At 37.3% G+C, this 26,395-nt stretch overlaps 1 protein-coding gene across 3 annotated transcripts in view; it reads right to left on the bottom strand.

Annotated features, from left to right (window-relative positions):
• Nucleotides 1-1,834: 1,834 nt before the first annotated feature.
• EVC2 (EvC ciliary complex subunit 2) overlaps nucleotides 1,835-26,395 on the bottom strand; it is a 62,525-nt gene continuing 37,964 nt past the window's right edge. The window contains exons 12-21 of one of the 3 annotated variants that reach the window (XM_088057094.1): nucleotides 23,138-23,300; nucleotides 21,392-21,856; nucleotides 18,242-18,442; nucleotides 16,834-16,956; nucleotides 14,343-14,570; nucleotides 12,424-12,632; nucleotides 10,888-10,975; nucleotides 6,123-6,316; nucleotides 5,139-5,240; nucleotides 1,835-4,657 (exon numbers count right to left, since the gene is read on the bottom strand). In XM_088057094.1, coding sequence (XP_087913220.1) covers nucleotides 4,384-4,657; nucleotides 5,139-5,240; nucleotides 6,123-6,316; nucleotides 10,888-10,975; nucleotides 12,424-12,632; nucleotides 14,343-14,570; nucleotides 16,834-16,956; nucleotides 18,242-18,442; nucleotides 21,392-21,856; nucleotides 23,138-23,300 — 2,047 coding nt within the window. In that variant the 3' untranslated portion in view covers nucleotides 1,835-4,383. The remainder of the gene's footprint in view (nucleotides 4,658-5,138; nucleotides 5,241-6,122; nucleotides 6,317-10,887; nucleotides 10,976-12,423; nucleotides 12,633-14,342; nucleotides 14,571-16,833; nucleotides 16,957-18,241; nucleotides 18,443-21,391; nucleotides 21,857-23,137; nucleotides 23,301-26,395) is intronic. The other 2 variants (XM_088057095.1, XM_005517848.3) reach the window with 2 other exon arrangements.

Genomic DNA, 26,395 nt, shown 5'->3' with positions numbered 1-26,395 from the left:
CATTCAAGGTATTTTATAATGGCCTTTCAATTCATACTCCTGAAAAATATTTTACTTCTTCTGAAACACTGCATAAGGATATCTTTGCTCAGTTGAGTAACTATAAAACCATTCACATATTCTAACTAGCCATCACTCTCAACTACACAGTATCAAGGACTGAATTCCATCAGCAAAGCTCAAATTTACCAAGTTCTGCCCTCAGATTCTGAGTGCTATTTTGGCTTGGAATGATACCTGCCACTTCCAGGCTTTAATTTATTTTCTTATTCGGTCATCTTTTTTCAAACAAAAATGGTTGAAAGTACACAGCCTCTTTTCTGAGGTACCTTCTCTGGCTAGATTGAAGATTGAAGAAGATGCTCCAAAGAAGATGACCTTTTCAAAATTCATTTCCCTGCAAATGTATGTCTTCTGCTCTCCAGAGGCATCTGTGAACCTTGGAGAAAACAAATTGCTTTTGGTCAGTGTGACTCAAGCTTCTGGATACAGCTGAGGTGAGAAAACTAACTAGTGGTTTTAGATAACAAGACCGCTCAAATACAAAGGTGGACATTACCAGTTCTCATTAAATATATTAAAGAGATTAAAATTAAATTTAAGTCACAGTTGCCAACGTTGAGCCCACTGTATAGTCTTTCACAAGTGTGGTGTCTGACTGACTTTCCCTGCCTTATTCCCTTTGAATAACAAGAAAACAAGTAGAAAGACCGTACTAAAGACCTGAGCTGGTGGCTTTTGCCAGTCATTTTTACAAGAGATCTTGAGTGGTGAAACAGAATGTGGAAAAGGCCAGATCCTACCTGGAGCACTCAGCTAGGAGGATAATGTTCATCACTTGCAAGTATTGCTTTTCATATGAACCCACACAGCTCTCAACAGCCTGTGACAATACAGCTTTATAACTCAGCATGGAAAATAAGCTTTTTGCTGGTACACCGAAGGCTGCATAAGCACAGCAGGGGGCAACAGATGAGTGAACCTGGCATTTGATGCTTTGTAAATCCCACTGTCAGTCTCTTGGGAAGCTGGAGCTGTTGACAAAAGGCAGTGTAATTATTGGCACTGGGTTGTACAAAGGTAACAGCATAAAAACTTAACATTCCCCAGAAGAAATGAAGGTGTTAAAATAGCAGCTGGGTAAATACCAGATAATGAAAGAAATCAGCATGAGTTCCCCAGGTTCAAATAAGGCAGACAAGTATTTTGCAGAACTGACCTTATTAAAGAGACATTATCACTTTAAAAACAATTACAGTAATCAGTGAAGAGTAAGAGATACCTATTAAATGTAACAATTATTTCCACCAATCCTTTTACTTCCATTTTTACATTTTTCTGTAGTGAAGTGCCAGGTCCATCTAGGTGTTCTCACTTTTGTTTACAACAGATTGACTTTGACACAGATAGCCTCTCCCAGAACATCCAGTTACTCACACTTGGTATGAATTATTCTTCATTAGGCTTAGCATCTGTATTCTACTTCATAATAAATTAATACACAATAGCAAGGTTAAAGAAATGAAATATAAATTTATGATCAGAAATCTCAACCCACTTGTTTCACAGAAGCATTTTCACCTCAATCAGTCACTGTCAATGCAGGACACTTTTAGTACATCTTCCCTAAAATATTTTGCATCACGTGGAATCCATTTTATTAAAAAAACACCAACCTTCAAAATGCAATATTTTATTTTATTAAATTATTATTTATTAATTATTATAAATTATTAATTATTTAAAAGCTTGACAAAGTGAGGAATATGTATGGCATGCTGATCCAGTATCCAGATATCCCAAGCCAAAAATACAGCAAGAAAGATGGGTGGTTGATAATGCCGAGGAGCCTATGCATAACTAAGCCTCCTGAAAATCCTGAAACCTGAGCACAAGGGCTGCTAGCTGCAAGCTAACATTACTGAAGTACATGTCGAAAAAACATAACAAAGCTACAGTTTATTAGTCCAGTATGGAGAATAATTTCTGCAATAAAATCTACCATTGCCATTAAGTTGTTATTTACTGTATGGATTAAAGCATCATTGTCCAAGGATAGTTACTTTTGCTTGTTCTTTGTATGTTTTGGCTCCTTGTCCAATGGCTTCATGTTGAGGGAAGACAGCAGTGCAATGGAGATGGGAGTACACAGGGAACTGTCCAGGGCAACAGGAGAAGCAATGAACTTCCATGGGAACACAACTGATTTGGACAATATTCCAAATACTGAAGAACTTGGCCTTATACAACTTCCTGTGTTGATGACTGTGAAGCCAAATGGGATGAATTTGAATGGCTTGAGAGACTTCAGCTGTGAAATAAGAACCATAATACCTATGGCACACACACAAATCTGCACAATCTACAGCTGGTCCTCTGTCCTCTGAGCAACTCAAAGCTGAATTTAAGTCAGCTTTACTGAAGCAGGATATTTCCTATTTATTACTTCTTTCACAAGGCACGAGAAATGTTAAGATCTGGACGTTTCTTTGAATGCGTTGCATGATAGAAGAGTGACTCATAGCAGGGAGTAACTTTCCCTGCTAGAATAGTTACAATCACAGAACCACTTCAAATTTGTGATGAGGTGTGACCGAGTTACAAATCAGCCAGACACAGAGATTACCTATTAAGTATAAAAAATTGCTATTGTAATCAATATTCAGATATTGCTTTTTATTATTGTAACCTATTAGAGCTATTGGCCTCCTTGTCTTACCCATGATGAGTTACTGTCATTTCCCTCTTATACTGTAGTAGTGAAGAGTCTGGGCTTGCAAAGAAATCCTGGAAGGGACTGACATTCTAGAAGGTACTTCAGCTTTCAAGTGTTCCTTGCAGCCATGAGCTGTCCAACTTTTCCAATTACTTTCTTGCCTAGGGACAATTGCTTTCTTGCCTCTTTCTGAAACACCTGAGGCTCCTCCTACACAGCTCTGGCCAACTCCAAGGCAGGACAGACCCTTCTCTTTACCTGCCCCTGCCTTGGGGATGAAACACCAGATACAGTTAAAACAGCAACTCTGAACTCCCACAACCCTGGCAGACTCCTCTTTCTGTGACAGCAAATATTTCCATGAAATGACTGAAGAATGAAATCAAATAATAATAAGGATTGTCAATCTAATTACTGCATACATTTTCTAATGCTAGCAGTGATAGCAAACGCTAATTGTTGTTTACTGTGGGATGAATATTTAAACTTGTCAAAGAAGTGAGGAAAAAAATACCCACTGCACATGCACGTATATTGTAGCATTTTAATTTTTAAATAATATGGCACCCTATAAAAAGGCACAGAAGCTCTGTACATGAAAAAATGCAAAATATATGATCACAGTGGCCTCAGAGCACAGCATTCAAATACAGTTACAACTCCTTCAAAACAGGCTTGAATAATATAAAATATTAAAAATACATATGGTTATTTTAATTAGCTTTTTCCTGTTCCTCTTTTTAAAAATCATTTTTATAGGGTTCTTCAAGTCAACTAGACGGGTTTAAAAATTAACTCTTTTTGAAGTGTAATATAATAGTCTCATCACTTTAGAGAAATCCAGAAATAAGAACTTCACAAATACCTAAAATTGTGAAAATTGGCAAAAAATGCAATCAAGAGAGCTTCTGAAGGCATGCCCATTTCCATTTTTCACTTTTCTACTGAGCAAATGTGATGACACTGCTTCACCAAGAAAAAAACTGCAGCAGGTTGTAAATATTTAACAGTTTGGAACTGTAGCCACACTCACAGTTCAACTGATTTAAGTTTAGAAACAGTGAAATGCTGAAGTTACTGCAGGATGAAAGGCCAAGTACACAAGTATATACTGAAGATCTGGCCTACCAGCTGTCATTGTAGAACATAAACTGCAGAATTAACATGCAAAGCCTATTAGGAACACAATGTTAAACAGTAAACTAACGAGGATAACATAAAACCAGAGAACAGAGGACATGTGGTTCATCCATTTCATCTCTTTGTGTCATCTGCTATATTGCAGCTTACCACAAAAATATAAATACAAGAATAGTAAATCAGTACCTACTATATACAATAAATAACCTTTCTGTATAAATTATGAAAATACAGCTATGGTAAAATCAGTGCAAAAATGACCAAAATGTAGTGAAGGAACACAGAGTCCTGCCTGCCAGAATGTGCATCATAGTACACCCATATTTCAACTAGGGAAACAAAGCACTGACAAGAAATAAAAAATGCAAGATGCACATCACTAATTGTGCCATTCTAAAATTACATCTGCTTCCAGTATCAGACAAATCAGATTAAAACACATGTTATTTGAACCATACACTTCATTCTTCCTCATAAGTTTACTAACTTCCGGTTCTCTAGTTGATACTTTTAAATGAAAATTGCTCTTATGAGCCCATGTTTGCATGAGCAGCCTTTTTAGAATTAAGAAAGTTCTTTTTCTTTTTTCTTGGAAAATTATGCAAAGCAAGTATTGGATCACTTGGCTCACGGAACAAAAATATCTTCTCCCCTGTGTCTAACAGCTCTATGGCTTCAGCAGTTGCAGAGTTCAGAGAAACAGGTGGATCAGGCTGTTCTGGAGGAGGATGTGCAGGTGAACATCCCAGATGAATGAATGCTGCTTTCTCCAAGAGAGCAAGTTGCTTCTTCTTTATCAAGCTACATTAATGAAAAAAAATGAGTTGAAAAGTGAAAATGGAGGCAAAAAATGCATACCTTCCTATACCACCCCTTGCCACAGAAGTGGTGACTTTGGAAGCTAAAGAAATTCCTATTTCAACAGAAAGAATTGCAGTTTTTATTCTAATCCCCAATAATTCACGTATCATTTTCTGAGATACAAAATTGCACAAGGAAAGGTAACCTTATAATACATAAAAATAGGGAAGATGAGCAATGTATGTGGAAAAAGTGAGAATTTTGTGGATATGTACAGAAAAAACTTTTTAGGTATTAACTACACTGCTTTTTATGCGTACATATGTTGTAGGAAACACAAGCACTAAATAGAACAGTGTTAGAAAATGCATACTTACGAACTAATTTTCTGATTTCTAACAGCTCTAAGAAGAATCTTGGGACATTAAATAAACTATAAACAAAAAAAAACCAGGTATGCTTGTTCTGGTTTTCTCCTTACCTGTCTTTTCTCTTGTTTAGAGAAGGGATATTTTCTAAACTTCTGTTTATCAGATCTTGCCTTATTTTGGTCTCCAGTGCTTGCCACAACTCTTGGCTCTTCCTGAGGGAGCAGGAAAGAAAAATTCATAGCAGCAAATCCCCAAACATACACATTTTTCTTGCCTCTCTGACTTAGCTACCAAACCCATGACAGCAATACCACAAATGCAGTCAGTAAGAGTGTTCAAGTACTTCTGCTGCCTTGCCACAAATCATTTAAACCAGCTATGATCACACCTCAGGGCATGGTACCAAGGACTCTTATCTGTTTCTTGACAATCCACATCTGCCAACAACAGGGCTCAGTGCCACAACATCTGCTTCTATCTCCTTCCCAAGTCATGGCAGGGAGTTGGGAGAGCAGGTCTGGGAGCATCCCTTGGTCTTACTGCACAGATTTCAGCTCATGTTAATGGGGCTAAAGGGTAGTGATTAAGGCCTTGAGAGTCTCTGTGAGAAAAGGGAAACACAATGGCCACTTGGAACTTCAGTACTACAAAGCGACAGACTTCTGCAAGGCTGCAACTTCCACTGTGAGGAAGGATGATCTCCTTTACATCTTTGAGAGCTACAGACACCTAAAACCCAGTGTGTTAAGAATGCTATTAAAAAAAAAGTGTAAGGAAAATATTTTAACAAACTCCAATTCAGGCAACAGAAAGAAAGTTATCAGAACAGGATTTATAAATCCATGAAATAACTGTTTAATGAACTTATAAAAATTTTTAAACTTTGTATAAATCAATTTATTATAGTTAAAATATTTCACAAAATAAAGTAAACCATTTTGAAGTATTTTTACCCCAGAAAAATAATTCAAAAGGAAAACTTATGCACCAGTGACTATTTTCGAAAGCTGTCAATCTCATTGTCCAGCACATACATATACACATAAAGCAACAATCTTGTCTTGCAGTGGTCTACCAGAAAACATCACACCTACCTTTTCTTACAGCTGCCAGACTCATCTGCATTACTGTCACCTTCAACACCACCATCTGAGTATTCACTGATGGAATCGAGGACAGAAAGAACCTCACTTTGCGAGCTGGAGGGCAGCAACAAGTTCAGGACCCTGTGCAATACCCCCATTGGCACCCTTGTCAGTTTAGCTAAATAACCTGCCAGACGGAGCTCCTAGAGGATTAAATGAGTAGAAGACAGATAAATTTAGCATTAAAATAAATGTTAGCCAATCTTAATTACTGTTATTAAATAAATAGTCATTATGGAAACAAAAAAATGTTACTGAAGATTATTTTAGTAGTGATAATTTTAGTACCAAGTGGTTATACTTCCATGTTCACTGTTTCAACCTACAGTGGCCCATGTATATCATGGTTGCCCATTTCATTTGTGATTTTGGCAATGCAAATGCTAAATAACTAGTTGATCTTGGCATATTTGCTTAGGGACTGTACTTGATGCCCTTTGGTCTGAAAAATCCCAAGGCAATTATATTCTATCATGTATTCTATCATTCCATCATTAACTAATTTATGGATTCTACTCCTATAAGGAAATCCTTTCAAGACAGCAAGGAAGCAACATGTCATTCTTTGGTCTGTAAAATTACAGAAGGAAAAATAGCCTCACAAAACTTTACACATTGTCATGGTTGATCACTTCATTGTTCAGTTTCTCATAACAGCAGATTCTGTGATAAGCTTAGGGAACAGCTTGTAACACTTGTTAAGAGGTGAAGAAAAACACCTGCCTTTCTTTTGGTAGTATTTTTTTTATTTCCAAACATCCTGCCCATTTTTGCCCAAAGGTCAGTAGTAAAGCATATTCATATAATATTCAAATAGACTGAATTAAAATTTAGCCACTACATAGACACTCAGCCAGCCCCATTTCCTGTCCCACTCCAAACACTCAAATCCCATTGCTATTTTCTGCTCTGTTGACATACATACAATGTCCCCAGGATGTTTCTGTAGACCTCTCATGTATATCAAATATGAAAAGTCTACAATATATTGAGAACTATGTGAAAAGAGTAAGGCAATGGAAAGCAAGTTAATTGTCTCAAAAAATGCCAGGAAAAAAGCTATTGTTGTCTATTCAAGCCATACATGTAACTCAGGTAGCTGAAGTAAGGTAAGACATGCCAAACATGATGACTCATGACAGCTGAGTTACCACCACTCTGCACACCCTCCTCTAAGTGTTGAGGGAGGAGATGATTACAAAGCCTGCGCCACATAAAACCCCACAAGGTCCCACCATGCAGGAAGACAGCCAGGTTCTTTGTCCACAGTGGTTTCAAAAAGTCACAGCAAGTATCTGTCTCTTTTTCTGCATGACAACTTTTCAGAGGAGTGAATTCACCTAGGAGATCCCTGGATTAACTGAATCATCTTTGAAAGAAACAAAGCATCACCAGCAAGGCAGTCTTAAAGCAAATTTAGACAGCCACACAAAATAAAGAAATAAATCAACCTCCTTTTCCTTCAAGCAGAGCATTCTCTCCAAAAGGTAAGAAAACTAGTTGCTTTCCAAGTTTTCTGGCCTCTTCAGTTTTGCTACAGATTTTCCATGGAAACCACTGAGATCACACAGAATTAACAAGACAAATTCCTAAAACTGATGAGAGATTAGTAAATTGGTATAGTTCTTAAAATATTTTCAGCCTGACCAGGCACCAAAGTTGAACACCAAAAAGATGTTTGCTCAGGCTACTTAGTGAAAGAAATTATTTGATTCTTCTTTGGAGGGGAATGCAAATAACAGCTTAAATCTTAATACAGACACCTAAGTCTAATTTCTACAGTACTGTGTTGTACTTCTCGTCTTTAAAAACTGCTCTTTTAGAAACTTACAAAATGCAACATTAAGGGAGACAATGCAACATAAGCATGACAGATCTCTGAGACCTATTCTTCTCCTTTTGGCTAAATGTTCTCAGGACCTTTAAACCAGTTATTTATTATGGATGTACATCATGACTTTAGTGCTGCTTTCTTCTGTAGCAGTTTCCTCTTTAAAATGTTCTTTTTTTGACCCTTACCTTTCTGCACCAAGTATAACTTGGACTGAGAGGCAAACCTTAATACTTTTCTAGCATAGCAGAACTGACAATTAAGCAATTCTTAAAGCTGTCAACAATGCCAGATGTGGCACAGGTGCCCATCAGGCAGATGGATCTGGTACACATACAGCAAAGGGAGTGCTGGTGTGTGAACATGCACCAGCACTGAGCACTAATTTCAGATGCTCACAGCTACCCAGACCAGCTTGCAGAAGTGGAAAGAATTGAGTATGTGCGCATACACAGGAATGGTCAGATCAAAAGTTTGATTGTTCAGGTATATTATTGGTAAAATATCAGGAAGGTTAGGGACTCATTTTTCTACAATAACAAATGGATACAAGTGCTACTTGTGCCATCAATAGCCTCATCTGTATTCCTAGAACATCGACAAATAAAACCAGGAATAAATGGTAGATTAAAAACAGCAGATTTTTTTAAAAGTATTTGGACTGAGCAGTATGTATTCAAACAACTGATGCAAGAATCAATGAACTCCAGACATAATGTGTTTCAAGTTTCCTGTGCTGTTTCTACATGCCAGTCTGCCTGCATCATATGTTGGATCCAAAATGCAGTTAGTGTACCTGGGGCTACAGCTATGAGTTTATTCAAAAGTAACGTCTCAGCCAGAGGCTGATGATCCTGAACTCATTATCATTCAAGCAAATCTCTTATTGACCTCAATCTGCCTTGATAAGGATGTAAGTAGAAACATGAAATACAGAAAGTAAAACTTACCTGGTTTGGGTTTGGTTTTTTTTTTTCAGAGAGGGTGTCATCTACAGCTCTGAAAACTACTCTAAAGGGGAAAATTCTCTTTAAAGAAAAGAATGAGTGTAAGACAGCTATAGTTTCCTAACATTTGTCAATGTAATGTGTTCTATAAATTGCAAGAGAACAGGGGAAAAAAGGATTTAAAAATCAATTTCCAGCATCAGCTCACAGGCTAAGCAGATCCAAAAGTATAACTGTGCTGCATCATAAGCCTTAATAAATCAGTAAGTTAATATTCTACTAAGGATATACTTCTTTACAGTTGAATTAAGAGTAGTCAGGTTTGGAATTATAGTTGGGAGTTTTTATACTATTATTCTTGCAGAAAAAAAGTTTTGCTTTATATATCTTTATATATTTGCAGGGTTAATGTGGATAGGTTTTAAGGAATTTCAATAAAGTATGTTGTAGGATATCTCTGGGCTACACTTTTCATGAAAAAAAATACAAATACAAAAAAACAATGGTATATTTGATGTGTATTTACACAAATGAAATTATTTCTTCAGGGAATCTTATCAACGAAACATAAGGCACAGTACCCCAAGTATATGGTGAACAGCGTACCCCATTTCTCAAGTGCAATGAGGTGACAGCAATGCTTTTCAATCTGTCTTCAACATGTCAAGATTTACGATTTTTAAGGGTCATTGTTCACCTACTATGGTGCAAAGAGGACAGGGTACTGTGAAAATTATGACATACTCTATTTGCATACTTATGTAATCTCCAAAACAATGATTTTAACCTCTCTTACAATATACATGCCATGCTGTTGAGAAGCCTTTTCACATCTGCCCTATCTGCATCACAGAAACTTAACAAGAATCATGGGAAGAAGACAAATCACCATAATCCAAGGGGAAATGGTCAGTGAGCTGCTACACCACTCATTCACACACATCTGTGGGATTTGGTGGGATCCACCCAAGGGTACTCAGCAAACTGGCCGTGTGGTCACTGGGACATTTTCTGTCATTTATCAGCAGTCCTGGCCAACTGGAAGGGTACCAGTTGACTGGAGGTTATCAAGTGGGACACCCATAAGCCCAGAAGGGCTGGACGAAGGATCTGGGGAACCAAATGCCTGCCAGCCTGACCTCAGTGCTTGGTAAGGTTATGGAACAGATCCTCTGGAGTGATTCAGCAGAAACAAACTAAGAGACAGGAAAAGCTGAGAGATCCTTAGACTAAAGTGCTCCTCCCTTGACATGGTGGTCTCTGAAGTTCCCAATTCATGATGCAGGGGACTGTGACCACATTTGTTCCTGGGAGGCAAGATACCAGGACTCAGAAAGCTGCTCCACCAGGTCTTTTTTGATGCTAGCTACATATTTCAACCAAGATCAGCCTGCAGATAAAAACTGGGGTCAATCCAGAGTTTCATAGTTAAGGCCTTTGTAGGACTGACAAGCAGCCAACACACAGCAAATTACCTGAAGACAAGACACTCGTTTTGAAAATGAGTATGAGTAATGATACTAGAAAATTTAACTACCAGTCCTGCTATCATTTAATTTTGAAACATAATCAATGCAAATCATTCTTAACACTCATCAAAATCTAATCAAAATCCTTTTTTCAATACATGAAAATCCAACTGTAAATCTGTCTGTTAAGCAAAAAATTAGGCACTTCAGCTCTGCACAGAATGAAATGCAATAGGACAAACCCTGAAAGGATTTGTAAATGAACAAACAGAAGTATAACTCGGTAAAATTCAAAAGGCTGAAAGTAGCTCAGAATTAAGTGAAGTGCCTGACAGTATAGTCTGCAAACTAGTAGCAACTACTAGCAGAGAGTAAATACATCTAATGGTTCCCAAAAAAGAAGAAAAGCTGATATCCAGATACAACTGCAATTTAAACTTGGAAGCTTTGTTCAATTTCATGCTTACCTGACTATAAATTGCCGAAAATGCATTCGTTTCTATATTTTCCAGGAGATCTTCAAACACCACGCAATTCCATTGCTCATCTCTCAAGCTGAAGTGAAAGACAGAATTAACATTGAAATCTTCCCAGGTGCAATGACTGTATTATAGGAAACAAAATCTGAAGGTTACCCATTCAGGAAACATATCTGTCTGCCAGCAAATCTGCTATGAGCAGCCTAACTTCTAAAAGATGCCAAACTCTTTTCCCTTCTTCCCTGAACCCCCAAGCAAACACCAGAGCAGAATCTAAAGCTATGCTCTTGCACGCAGTTCAAATCTGGAACTACTCCAAAGCAATGTGATTCAACCTGTCCCCATCCTCTTCCCTCTTTCCTCCCTAAATCTCATCACCACACTTTAAGGCAAGTTGTGGATCTTTTTGCAGCTGAAATAGGATATTAAACAGTTAACTTCCTCATTGCTGGTGATTATTTTTCTTTTCTAGACCATAACATGATGACATCATGTACAAATCCTGCAATATACAGAAGCGTGAAACTTGTTTCTTCCAGTAGGTTTTCAAGACAAGCCTAGTGGCAGTTTCTTTGAAGGCTTCCCTGAGAGGTTCACTGGCTTGTGAATACTCCTGCACTCCTGCAGAGGTTTATCTCATCTTCTACTGATTCTTTACTTCTGCAGTGGGAAAGCTGTTCATCTAAACTGAGTAGAGCTCCAGCCTTTTCAGAATTAAAGCAGACTTACCACTATCACAGCCATTTTTAATATATCAGTGGTTTTATGGAAAACATGCTTTCTAATGGAAAGCACACTTCGAGGATGTTACATGAAGCTTGAAATGTGCTAGGCTTTTAATACTGTGCAATTCACATGGCAATGCCATTTCTACCTCCTGTAATCCCAATAAAAATAGGCTGCAATTTTGAAAATTATCATTCATTTTTGCTAGTCAGCCTTTATGACAAGACAGTTATTTCTATATACTTACCAAGAGTCATTTTATTTGTCACAGATATCTTTACTTAAAAACTGGCCAGAAAAAATTGAAATTGAAGAGGAGTTTATACATCTCATCAAAAGTAATTGTGTGCCAGGGAATTCAGTCTACAGTATGACAATGGAGATGGAAATTCAATTTAAATTGTCTCAGCTATTTCCTCTGACCCCAACAGATCATGTTGCCCTGAAGTCCCTCCTTATCTTCTTGGGAGACAAAGTAATAGGAATAAAATTATTTTCCTCCTTAATGATATAGAGTGTCATTATTTTTCCACTATCCCTGTGAAAAAAATGGTGACTGCCGTGCAACACACAACACAATTTATATGCTACTAAGTTATCATTATCTCATGTTTCTTATTTCAATATTCCCAACTCCTTAGTTATGCTCTGGGCCACAGCACAAGAAGGCAGCATTCAAACACAGATGCATGGTCCCTCCCCAGCACAGCAGAAGCTGCCTCCTGCTGTTTCTCCAGAATATCTTAAGGTCCGTATGAACTGCAGTAACGCAGCAAAACCTGAGACCAAAGAACTTACCCTTGCTGGTACAGGTTTATAAATTGTTTACATTTATTCATGGCCTGTCTTAACAGAACTGTCACATGTCTTTCTGCATTCGTGTCCACAGCTTCATTTGAGAGTCCCAAACCATCCAGAAACCACCTCTGCCTACTCATTAGATGCTGCTGCGCTGACTCCTTATGCATCATCTCATACTCCAATTTCCTGTTAAGTTCTTCAATCTCCTAGAGGTTCAAAATGCATGATAATAAGAAGTTAAGTTATAACTTGAAAGAACAAATTTCATTTGGAATGAAGAAAAAAGACAATGGTATCAGATTTTCTGACATTATTAATTTCTTATTCTACCCAGCCACTTGCAGTCATTACAGTTTTCAATTCATTGCACAGCTTCAGTAAACATGACTGGCACATTCTGAATATAAGTACAATGAGGAAACCTACAACTCAATTTTCATTGTGTTTAAAGTTAATGCTCTCTGAAACCTTCCACTGTAGAGGACATCCAGCAAGTACACTGCCAGCATGGCTGAGATCAAACCTAAGGAACACCACCATTCAAATTCATTTGCAAAATACCGAAACAGCTTTAGAAACTCAGACTAACTAGTTTTAATTATACAAAATTAACAGCTAATATCAAAGGAATTTAAGTTAAAAGGCAGTAATTCATAATTAGTCTGATAAAGTTAGGGTTAAAATAAAATGTTCTGAAAATGAAAAGCTTAAAATCCAAAGTCTTCAGAGGACTGGATCCCCCATGCTAAAGATCTAACTTTGGTCAAAAAGTCAAACTAGACACCAGAAGGAAGGCTTCATATTCCCATTTCCAATGCCACTGTTGTCTCACCTCAACCTTTACGTTGCTTACTATCTCGAAGCCCCACTTCCTAACCTGTACCTTGGAGAAAATGCTAAATTTTAATCTATTCCTCTGCCTCATCAGCTCTATTTAATCCAATGTTAGCTATTCTAGGCCTCACTTCTGCCCCTTCTTCAATCCTTTTCTTTCACCAGTTCGATGACAGAGAAGGTGAAAGCAACTTCTCTGAAAAGCCCCCTCACACTTATGGCATAAAAGGCAAAAAACTCTTCCTACATACAACTTTCACTACTTCCTGCAGATCAAACACAAATTGAACCAAAACTGGAGGCCTATAAGCATCCTAACCACCACTCTATGAGAAACTCTGTGGAGACGGCTACATTAAAATTTAACAAGGGAAAAATTCCTTGTCCTAGCAATAGCTGTCTAATGATGCCCTCTAGAAAAGAGGTTTCTCTCAAAAACCCATTTTGTTTGTTCTGCTCCAGTGCTCTCTCCAAGCCTCACTTGGATGGTTTCAAATAGCAGATGCAGAAAAAAAAAAGTCCTTGTGAAAACGGAGCACTGAAGTATTAAAAAAGGATTAGAAAATTGGCACATATCAACTATGTAATGATTATGGTGAAGGGAAGAGGTTTTTCCAGATTTTCTACTATTTAAACTGCATGAGTGTGCCTGGAGTGAGATAGGTAGGAGGCTATATAGATAATGTCTAAAAACTTGACAACTGAAGTATATCATGTGGTTATGGATTTTGCATATGGACAGCATTGTAACATGAGCAATTCTATATGACAGACACAACAATTCACTCTTCCAGCCATGAGTCCAAATCACTTCTCAACTATCTTTCTTTCAATCAAATATTAAATAGCCACCAAAATACTACCCTTTCTGACTGCATACAACAAAAATAAAATAATAATACTACACAGTCTTCCTTGGCTTTCCTCTTTATGTCTTTAGCTGGATACATTAGAGTGCCCATACTCACAGAAATTAAAAGTCTGAGCCACCAGAAGCTGCAAACCAGCAGCTAAATCAAAGACCCTCTAATAGTTGTTGTTTCCTAACAGGATTATTTTCTTTTAACAACTACATTACTTACAGGATTATGTGCTTCTAAAATCTGAATACATTCCAGTTTTGACAGGGTTTTTGATGCATTCAGTTGTTTAAAGAGCAATGCTTGCACATTTATGATAGCCGTATACAGCTCCAGCATTTTAGATTTTTTAACAGTCTTTTGAAAGGCTAAAGAAGCAATATACTCTCCAAGTTTATTTTCCAGATTGTGCAGGTGACACTCTTTTTCAAGCTGCAACTCATACTTAATCTAAAAAACAAAACAAAAAAGATAGAAAGATTAACAGAAACTCTTACATGCACTCTGTAATTAACAAGCTGGATTATGACAGCAAAGTAAATCGATGCCGTTATCTTATAATGTAATGCACTGTTTCAAGAAGTGCTTTTAACCTTCAATTCCAAGCTTTTACTGTAATAAAAAAAAAAAACTATAGTACAGTAAAATATTGTAAAGAGATCAGGCTTTCTTTTAGGGTAGTCAAAACATTAATATTAAATGCTAACCCAAAACAGAGGGTCTATATAATTTTTATTATAATAAAATTAAAAGCTAGAAATACTAATAAGTATATGGGTACCTATAGTTAAATGGAAATATAAAATATGCACTTTTGCTTAGAAAAATATGAAACTTATAGAAAGATTGTATTTAGTTCCAAACTGGCAAGTGTCAGTTAATGCTGACTGATGATATTCAACCTACTATTCTTTGAGCAAGTAACGAAAAATCTTCTATAAAACAAATTTAAACTGTAAATCAAAAGTCTATTGGCAATGGATTTCAAATAAGATTAAAACTGGATTGGATCAACATCAAACAGCATAAAATCAAAGTGATTTAACTCAGTAACTGTTGCTGCCACACATTTGATGGAACATCCACAGGAACTATTCAAGGGTGAAAGGCAAGTGCAGCATGTGCAGGCACACAATCCAATGCAGTGTGACTGATGAGCTCTCCATGCTGTACCACTGACATTGGCAGCCAAGGACACTGCATTGTGACTATTTTTCTGTGGGACAATGTGTATAGCAGCCAGCTGCAATTACCTTCTTTAGATGCTTCCATCTGAGCTTGTTGCCCTAAGCTCCCTTCACACTCAAAAAGGAAAAGATAGCTCTCAGTAGGTTTCATATACTAAAATATAGGTTTGCACTGACATGTAAGGTGGATGCCTAGGTTAGACACTGATGGCTACACTGAGTATCTAACATTTAGGTAGCTGAATCCTCAAATGACAGTAAACAATTGCCAGTTTGGTCTTATTCTCTCTCCCTGTACTATTTATGTGGGCCCAAATAGCTGGATTGTAAGAGAGAGAAGACACAGAGAGAGAAAGCACATGAAGTCCTGAGAGCCGAAACTCTCAGGTGTTGATACCACCTGCTGCCTCACATGCCCATCTACACACACTCTTGGATATCAGAGCCCAAGGTTTTCCCTCACTCCATCTCTAAATTCTTTCTTCATCCTGACAAATCTAATCTGATAGGTTTCACAGCACACCAAAAAAACCCAAACCAACCAAAATCCTTTTCAGAAATCAGCATTTTCAGAATTTTCCAGTACTAAGTATTTTAATAGCAATGCTCAAATAACTACTGCCTGTGACAGAATGGAAGAACCACAGTCATCAAAGGAGAAATGTTAAAACCTTTTAAAGTTTTGGTCAAGTTTATTACCACTGTGGCCACCAAGAGCAGATACTCACATTTGCATTCTACTGAAAAGTATTTATCCTATCAAGTTTGGCCTCTCTCTTAAAGAACAGGCACAAGTAAGGTAAAGCTAACCTTCCTATTTTAAAACAAAATTCTAATAAAAATGTAAAGCAGTATTTACTGCCTTACATTTACCAAACAAGAATTCAGTACTTTTTTTGCCTCTAAAGCTTAGCTCATAATCTGAAGTACATTCAAGGTAGTACCAAAACCATGTAAATTTTGAAGATCAGGGCATTAGGTATTGAAGGTAAAATTTAAATGCCTCCATTAAAGGATTAGAGCAGTCTCAAAACACTAGTTATTAAACTAGTAAAGAGTGCTAGAACACACTTGCCTTCTTGTTGCAGTCTTACCCAAACATCTGCTCTCGCTTTCAAAGACTCGGTGCTAGACATATATTTGCTTTTATCATCTACAACCAAAACAATGTGTTGCTTTCACATAAAAGTGAAATAATTTCTGAATTAACATGTTTTAAAAGTCTTCCTAGAAAACCACAGGATCTAGGGAAGCTGTGTAATCTTGCACACATCAAGCCCCAAAACCATTGGAAGAAAAAGGGTTGAGACTTTAAACCAGTTCTGTAACTAAAATGCAAAAATAAAAATAAAGCAAAAACTATTAAGCATGAAATGCAACACCTTGATAAACGCAGGCAATAGTAGGGAGATGCATCATGCACCTTACACTTTTCTCTGCTTCTTATTCACATTGATAGAATACTGTCAATCTTTAATTACTAAAGATCCAGGTCTTGACCTCAGTCCAGGAAAGATTGTACTTACCCTATTCAAATTTTCACGTTTCACTGAGTCTTCGTAAATTAAAATTTTGTCCTGTAAAGATTTCTTCAGAATATCTAATTTATTTCTATTCCTGGATCCTTTTTTTCCCATTTTAGAATGCTGCTGTAACAAAATGAGTAAAAATTCCTTGTTAGAGGTAAATGAGGACGCTAATGTTAAGATTATTACTTGCTATTATTGGCACATCCACCAAATAATGAAACACTGGGCAAATATGACTTTCATTGAGAAAGTACACCTGAAATGAAGGAAGGTGCTGCCTATTCATTCAGAAGATTCATTGAACATTCAAAGTTAGAATTTTTTTAAAAAAAAATATTTCAAGTAGAATTATATATTCATCCTTTCCATGAAAACTCATAGCATATAAATTTGATTTTAAACAAGCTTTAGCAGTGATAATAAGAGAAGATTTTAAGTGATACATTGTCTCCTCAGCACAGTTAAAATGAACAAAGAATACTAATTTAAGATCTACATTGTTTTCAACACACAGTCTATGAATCACAAATGAACCATGATAATATTAAGAAGCACTGTTCCATGTAATCAAATTATTCTTGACCTTTCTATTTCTTTACAAGAATACCAACTAAGTATGTGTACTCTTGGGGAAATGATAACATCTGTTCAACTCTAAGGTTTTGCAAAGTCATTTCCCTCCTCTAGTACTTTAGAAACTGTTAAAGCTTTGAACTAGGCTAATTCCTAGCACAATTAACCCAATGTAGTTTACATGTTCAGAAAACATAACTGAACCAAAACAAAGCAAGGGCAACTCCTCCTTTTTAAGATGGTATCAGACACAACTAATACAGGAAACATTTTTTGCCCCTGTACTTTATAAGAACTGAAAACCATTTATGATTTCACAGCTTTTACACCTTACTGAAGGAATGAAACACCCCTCACAGGGTTCTTTAAAAAGTGTTAGATTTGATAGGCAGATCGACTGCTTGCTGGAAATATTTCTCTAACTTTGAGTATGCCTCATCTTCTACATATTTAAATGTGAGGAAATAACCCCAAACTGTCTGCATACACTTATATCTTCTGGAAACAAGAAACAGAAATCAAGCCTAATTTCTTGTCAAGAAAGGCCTTCTTACTCGGGAACTTTCCTAAACAGAAAAACCAGTGTAGAAGTTCCCTTTTCAGAAACTCCCAAAACTTTCACAAAAGCAGCAGAAATACAAGTGTATGTGAAAAAACCTATTTATTCAACTGCTGCCCAAACAATTATCTTTACGTGCACTGGTCCATGCAGACAGGAAAAGTGCCCACTGCTGTCACACCTAAGAAGAAGCTATAGTCCCAGATCTGCAGCCAATGCCAGCAGTCACAGGTACCCCCAGCAGCCCCTTCCCCATCCCCACACTGATCCCACCTGTTTTTTGGTCATTGCTAAATCCTGCTCAACTTTCAGCACCTTGGTGTCCCTCTTCTCCACTTCAAAAGCCTGAAGCAAGGTTCTTGCTCTTATCTTGGGCCAAGCCAAGCTGCTGTCCACCTGAGAGAAGCAGCAGTGCAACTCTTGCCTCATTCTAAGCAACTCCTCTTCTGAAAGTGAGAGGGGTAAACTTAGAAGCTGCCTGTTAAAAAAGCACAAGAGCCATTTGCTGTTCAGTGATTTAGGAAATATTGCATAAAATATAAGAGACATGCACACAAACACTTTACTCAGCAGTGATCATCTATTTCACATATCAGTTAGTGATTCCACACAGCAATGAACTGCTCAGCATGTACAAAATACCCTTGAGGATACCTTAAATTCTACAAACAGAATTTCCCGGACTGTAAAACTTCATTTTCAAAGGAAAACAGCTTTTGAATATTTTAAAAATAAATTAATATTTTTAGCACATTTCCTATGCATAGAATCCTCCCACCACTTAAGACAACACAATCCCTGAACTTCAGCTGAAATCAAGATAAAAGCTTCCCATAAGGCCTCCCTGTGCTGTTTCCCAGCACTCAGCAGTCACAGCTACAGTGAAGGAAAAAAAAAAATCAAAAAAAAATCTCTCTTTATTATAAACCCATATGTAATCCCTTCCATCAACAGGTCACAAGTGTTCCAGCTGTTATTTGTAAAAAGGCTCTTTGCAGTCTGAAAAATGCAATACATTTTAAGAGTAATCTGAATTACTAAAAGTTCCTATTTTGTAGAAATAAGGTTCTAAACACATCTCTAAGGAACTGATCATCAGGTTAAGCTGAAGCTGACTTAAAAATAAAGCATGCTCAGTTCTGATTAACTATAGACTACATTCATCTTCTTACCTTGTCTATCTTATTTCCTGAAGAATATTTCACAAAAAAAAAATAGCATACTGTTGTTTGGAAATTTCTTTTATTCCACAAAAAATGTTTGTATTTAAAACATGAACAGCGTGTTTCTTAAAGAGTATCTTTCATTGAAAAATGTATTATACTGCATGTTTCATTAGTACTGATACTTTTATTTAATGTATACCAGGCCTATACTACCTCATCATTTCACTAAAATGTTCGAATTTAGAAATCCTTTTTCTTTCTACTGATTCAGCAAAGAACAGTTAATAAACTTTTAATGCATGAGTTTTTTCCCTTCAAAAAGTTGTTTACTGTAAGACAAGACTACTCCAAACAATCATTTATAGTATACTTAACAATTTTTCATCTTATCTTAGACTCATGGAAGAAAATCCATGCTATAAATCCATGTATATAGCTAGATATAGAGAGCTATGAAATAAAATATAGCAAATAGAGGTTTGTCATGTCCATATTTAAAAAGGACTGTGAGCATTAATAATCTTCATAAATGTTTTGGAGTAACCCATGGTCTCTTCGATAAGCAACAAAAATGAAAAGCTATCATTCCAAATATTGCTTTGTGAACACTAGATAGCAGATGAGAACACAAGCATGAGAGCTGGCATCTGTCATCAAAATACCATAACTAACAGACAATGGACTGAAAAAAATAAGTGAGACAGATTTTAAAGGGCTATTGATAAGACAGTTGTTGCTGCATTTTTTGGTATATATTTTCCTGCATTTTCCTGGAAAAAAAACCAAACCGCTTACTGCTGCTTCAAATAAAGACAGCATCTAACAAATATGACAGGCACACTGCAGCTTGGAACACAATTATTATGGAATTCTAAGTTAGAAACAGGAAAGTCTGCTGGGTCATACAATCTACTTCCACATTCCTGCAGGTCTGCTCTCAGCAATGTAAACAAGAGATAGTTAAGACAAGCTAGAAAATAAATATAAATGACTCACAGAAAAGTATTTAAAATGCTGAATAAAATACAAAGCCCTCAAAATTAGAATCACAACAATGGGAAAAAGTGGAATTTTTTCTTCAGCAAAGCAAATGTAATGAGTAGTTTCTTTTTATGTTCCTGTTGTATGGTTTTACAACATGTGGCAGGAAAACTTACAAAGATTCTGTCTGGATAAAACTGCTCATACAAATTTATTTTGCTTTGAAGAACAGGTATAAAGGAGAAACTTTATTTAAAGAAACTTTACCGGTGTCTTTTTTTTTCTCTTTTTTTTTTCTCCCTCCCTGTTCAATCTCTTATGCATGGTACATTTCAGAGCTACACAACTTATTACAGCTTTGCCTGTTCCAGTTGCTTCCCCTAAAGCTGCAATTTTCTTTTTTCATGTTCCCATGTCTCTAACAATATCTCTTATTAAATAGACATTGTATAGGAAATGTAGTACTGCTAATATTCAGGCAATGCAACAACCAGACATAAATGTACTTGAAAGCTAAGAAGAAACACTCATGAACATTGATCTCTCAGGGACCTTGCTGCCCACTGTGAGAGGCACAACCACTCCTGGCCACAGCCATGGGCTGTCCCTGTACAATGTCTTCTAACTGCGGCAAGGCCACCACCTGCTTTCCCACTCCCCAGGGTTACACTGCAGACAGCAATGGCCATAACACTTCCAGGGGCCAGAACTCCTCTCTGCAGCACTGCCTTTGCCATGATACCTGTCTGGCTCAGGGCCTGGTGCCAGGGACACTCTGTCTGGAGGCCAGAGCAGCCCAGTCTGACACGTGGAGCCATGAGCTACACAGGCAGATTCTGCACTTTGTACTTAGGGACTATCTGTGCCCAAGCTTAAAAAAAACCTGATGAGTAAGGCTTGACTTGTGGCTGAAAAGAATATATTGAACTTGGACTTGGGGCCAATTAGGTCTGACTAATTGGCATTTCCAAAGTGTGGGACTAAGAATAATGATGACAGACTGAAACAATGGGAAGACGTGTAAGTGATACCTCCCATGGAATGAATGGAAGTATAAAACACTTATTTCCATGTTTTTAGCTTCAAGACTGCTGCTTCCTGGGATTTCAACTGCAGTGCTCACTCACTGGCACTGCATGGGCTGAGAGCTTGGAAAAAAAAATCAATTCCTAAGTGCCCAACAGAGAACTGATCATTAGGAATTACAACTGGACAGGTGTGAAAACTGTTTTCCTCTATTTGCTACAGTAACTAAGAAAAGAGTGCAGAGAGATACTTGCATGAATATTGACTGTTCCCAGCTCCTTATTGTTTTTTGTTCTGAGATGCCCATTTCCAGCTCTTGGCTTAGCTTTTGCCTGGTGAGCTGAAGCAGCTCTTCAGCAGCCATGCTCTTGTCATGTTCCTCCCTTTCAAGCTGTGCATGCTTAACCACCATCTCTTTTTTGTGCTCCTCCACAGCTTCTAGCAGGAACAACTTTGGCACATTGAGCTTGACCATTTCTTGTACAAACACTCCACAGTGAACACGTTTAAGCTCTTCAATGGCTTTCTCTGCTACGCTAAATAGAAGCTCCTTCAGCTCTTCACTGGCTTCACTGTCAAGCTTTTCAGTAAGATCCTCAAATTCAATGGTGTGATCACTCAGAAGATTCTTCCAGTGTCTCAGGTAGTGAGAGATCTCAGTAGTAGTTTTGAAGGGGTCTCCAAGTGACAGCTGCTCCTTCTGATGCTCTTTCTGCTGATTCATTTACCAAAAGGAGGAGCAAAGTTAAGAAAAACAAACATCTCAAATTTTAACTCCTTAAATATGAATTTCATAGCAATGTAAAATTTCATACTTTTGCTTTTCCATGTTCTTGAAACTGCTTTTCAGTGTCCAGAGGCTTACCTAGCCCTCAACAGATTGGCTTTTGTGAGCACCTAGGAGGTCTGTGATAACTCTGACTAGTGTTAGATACAAGGGCTGTTGCTAGATAAAAGACCTAACACCTAAACAAATGCATCATCATGTGGTTTGACATGATCTCAGCTAGCTGAACTTCAGTGATCCGGCAGTATTTTAGAAGTGAATCTAGATCAAATAGCAAAGAAGGAAAAGAATTTTAAAAAAATTACAAAAAAAAAGTTTAGTGTTTTGTTGTTCTGGTGTTCTTTATTTTTCCCACCTTGCAGTATTATTGGAAAGCTAAACCAAAACTACCTACACTGAGAATAAATATAATGAATGATGTCACCATCACCAGGCCAGCTGTCTGTGCTCACACTGGTATCTGTTACAGAGCACAAAGTAGTGAAACACATCCTGCAAAAGACAAAAGCAACCTCGCCTAACTTGGATCATCTTAAGAACTACCACTTAATCCAAAATAGTTTTTTCTACATCTTTTAGGCAGAGAAAGGTAACTTTGAAATTTACCTTTGGACAACAACTCCCTGTCAGATCACCTGCAAGTCACCTTACATTCTGAGATGATCTATCTTTTGGAGTCACCTTTGATTTTTAGATGGCTGAGGTGACATGAGTTCTACCACAAGCAACCATAGGTAAAGCATCTTTTAAATGGTTTTGGTTAGCAGCTGAATTTTAACTGTGCTACTGAATTCACTCAGGTCACACATGGCCAGGAAACCCACAGAAAACAGTGACTGTCATCTGAGTCATCTCCCTCACCAGCTCCTGCACCTGAGCTGGCTTTTGCCTGTCAGCATGCTGCAGAAGATTGTTATGACCCCCTGGTTCCCATCACACTAAATAGAGGAGTTCAGAAGCTTCAGAAGTGTCTCCAGCTAAGCTGAAGTTAAGTTACTTTCTTGAAGGTTTTTCTAAAAGGACAGCTATGAATTACTGCATGACTAATACAGAACATGGTGGTACACAGCTAAAACCAACTGGCACTATTTTAAACCATGCTCCTGGCAGTGCTGACCACTGTTGTAAGAACTACATTTTATATTTCAATTAATTCAATTTCTAATTCTTGATAAGCCCTATGAAAATAAATACATTGAAAATAATTACCTTTTGCAGCAGCATTTCTCGCCTTCGCTTGGTAATGAGTTTCTGGCAAAGCTTCTGCTTTTCTTCTTTTAAATCATGATCAAATTTCTGCTTAATAAAATTAATTTCAGTCTCAGCTCTGTCCAACAGGATTCCCAAATCACTTTCAGGTAGATGACCTGCTCTGCAATAACAGTGTTTGAAGGCTGTTATCCCAAATTCTTAAGAGTAAAAGGGTATTTGAGGCAATTAGCACCACAAAAAGGCTCAGCAAAACAGACACAAAGAATGATCTTTTTTCCTGTAGCAGTGACACCTGGGAGAATCAAACAAGGAAGGGGACAGTCAAAGGACAATCTCAGAGAGGAGGACAGGATTGAGGCAGTTTGTGAAGGTGTATGAAAAAGAAATAGCAAGAAGGATGGATGGATGGATGGATGGATGGATGGATGGATGGATGGATGGATGGATGGATGGATGGATGGATGGATGGGAAGGATTGACAGGAAGGACGGATGGGAAGGACATGCAAGTCCAAAAACAATTATGTATCAGTTTGTAATGTGACATTCAAATGAGACATTTTAAAACTTATATATTATGCACATTTATTTTTTTCATTTAATGCCCCTGAAATGTCTTATATCTTTTACAACTCCTCATTAAAAACAAATTTCTCTTTAAAGTACGTAATCAAGTAAAAAGAACAAAAAATTATTTTTAATAGACAAAGCAGTCATAACCACAAAATATTTATATTCATACCTCCTACTAAATTTACATCAGAATAATTATAAAAATTACAAAATAATAGCAAAATTCAATTATTTGAAACAGCAAATTGTCAGTCATAATCCCACAGTGCTTTCAAGGGGAAGTGTACAAGACTATGCTCTACCTCCAGTTGTTATAGTATTTAATGTCAAAGAGAAAACAAGATATCAACAGTCCCTGCAACAGTTAAAAAAATCTCCCTTACCACAAACTCAAATTGAATTTCAGAACTGACCGGCTATTACATTTACACAAGTTCCCCAAGTCTTTCTTATTCAACAGAAGAATGAAATAACATCTTACTTCAGACCAGACTGTTGGACATTTGTGAGTTACCATTTCTATTAAGCACAGTGGGCTTAAAAAATGCGGTGTTAAAAAGGTCAGCATGAAACTTTGAATTGAAAGCACCAGTTCCTGACCTGAACCTGGATATTATACACATACCCCCTAGTTTACCTATGCAGTCCCCATTTTTTCGAATACATGAACATTACAGAGTCAGGACTCAAATGAATCAGGGCTTTCAAGGTTTCATTCCAATGTGATACCTGTCCCAATTCCCAAATTAAAGTAGCATCTAAATGTGATAAGCAAGCCCTTCTCCAGGAAGGAGAGTCTCATTTTGGTTTATTAGGATTTATGGATACTGTGACAACTTAATTGAACCAAAATCCTCAAAATAAAATCTAAAATAAAGCAGAAGATTACCAACTTAGATTGTTTGCACTCACTGTACTGTAACCATGGTGGCCAGATCTCGTAATTCACACCTCCCCATCTTCTGCTCAAGCATCCACAACTATCTGAGCAAGCCATGAAACATCACTCCTATATAATGAATGTGCTGGATAGAAACTCATGTGTGCTTTATCACAGTTATGTCAATGAAAGAGATCATCCTTTTGCAGAGAATTTTCAAGGTCAATCTATTGCATTTTTTTAATCTGCAAAGAGGATTAAAATACCTTTCAGTATATTGAGAGTAATCCACCAAGCATCATTCTTGGCCAGGTAATTTCTGCCTTGAAGCTAATCAATGTTAAAATTCAGTTATGTCAAGAAACTCCCAAAAAACAGCACCAAGTTTTTAGCCCATATTTGGTAACTCTAAGTCCTGCCCTTCCTTTTTGACTGAACCTGAGACAAAAGATATGTGAATAACAGTAATTAATTATGGTGAGGAAGTAAGGAAAGATAATAACAAAGATATTATTTTTAACACCTTCATCCTTTCTTGTACTGAGGAAATAAACCCAGGCTTGCTGCATCGAATTAAAATCCCTGTCCAGAGCAGTGAAAAGAGTCTGCAATAGAAAAAGATAGATGTGCTGGAACCACACAGCAAATCAAAGTTTAAGAAAAGTCATGCAACACAGAATGATAGGAAGATGATATACAGCAACCTATTTTTAGGATAAATAAAGGGTGTACAATATTTCGGCTGGTTTATTTAGAGATCCAGTATTTCCACAGCTGAAACTGTAGGTGATGCAGTATGCCACAAGTTTATGAGCCAACTTATATTGATTTGTGTTATGGTAATTCCTAAAAGGCTCAGTCCTGGCAAGACACCTTCATTTCTGACTCCATATAAATACAATATAAAAACAATTACAGTATCAGGAATAAAATATGTCCTAGTCTCAAAGGACTCCAAACAGAAATGCAAAACAAAAGGAGAGGAGAAAGGTAGTGAGACAGTATAGATTGTATGATAAACTGCCTCAGGTCTCAGCATACCAGACATTTAACCACTGAATAAATGTGCAGGCACATGTCTTTGAACAAAGAGAATTTTAATGAAGGAAAATACAGTGGTAATGCCAGGGATGTTTAAGGGGAGATCCTCCCAAAGGCAGTTAACACCAAGGAAGGTACAGAAGTGGCGTGTAGCCAACAGCAGCAGTATCACAGGTGCAAGGTATCAGAGACACCTTGACTGCCCTCTACTGAACAAAAGCAAACACATTAAGGAGTGACAGCACCAAAGTGAAAGGTAGTATTTGTATTTGATGCTACAGAGAATCGACTAAGGGATGCTGGACCCCAGCAAAGGAAAATTGTTCCATGAAAGCTGGAGAAGTAACAGGAGCATCCCGAAAGCAAAAGGGAGATAGATGTGAAGCAGAAAAGCTGTATGGGCCTGAATGTACACAGGGACTGAATCACATCACCATACAGAAATTACACAGAGAGAACTTGTGTGACTCTGCCCATGCTACTCCAGCTACAACAGGACTTCACCTGCTGAACTGGCATCTTGCTGTTGTCCAGATCACAATTCATGTCAACATACATGGCAATAAATGCCCTCCCTACAAAGCAGAGTACTACAAGCAGAAAAGGTTTCAAGAGATGATTATAAAACTTCATATTGATTACTGCTGACTTCCAGAAATGTCCAGTCTAGACACCAATGGAAAACTACTTTCTATGGACAAGGTCCATATAAATGGTGATTATTAAGATCAGCATAAGGTGCTTACTTCATTCTTTTGACCA

This window comes from Pseudopodoces humilis, chromosome 6 (genome assembly GCF_049639895.1).
Source record: "Pseudopodoces humilis isolate 2021_Gansu_Grassland_sample_001 chromosome 6, ASM4963989v1, whole genome shotgun sequence".
NCBI classification, from domain to species: Eukaryota; Metazoa; Chordata; class Aves; order Passeriformes; family Paridae; genus Pseudopodoces; species Pseudopodoces humilis.
Note: the sequence above shows the minus strand (reverse complement) of the source record. Positions and strands in the feature narration are given on the sequence as shown.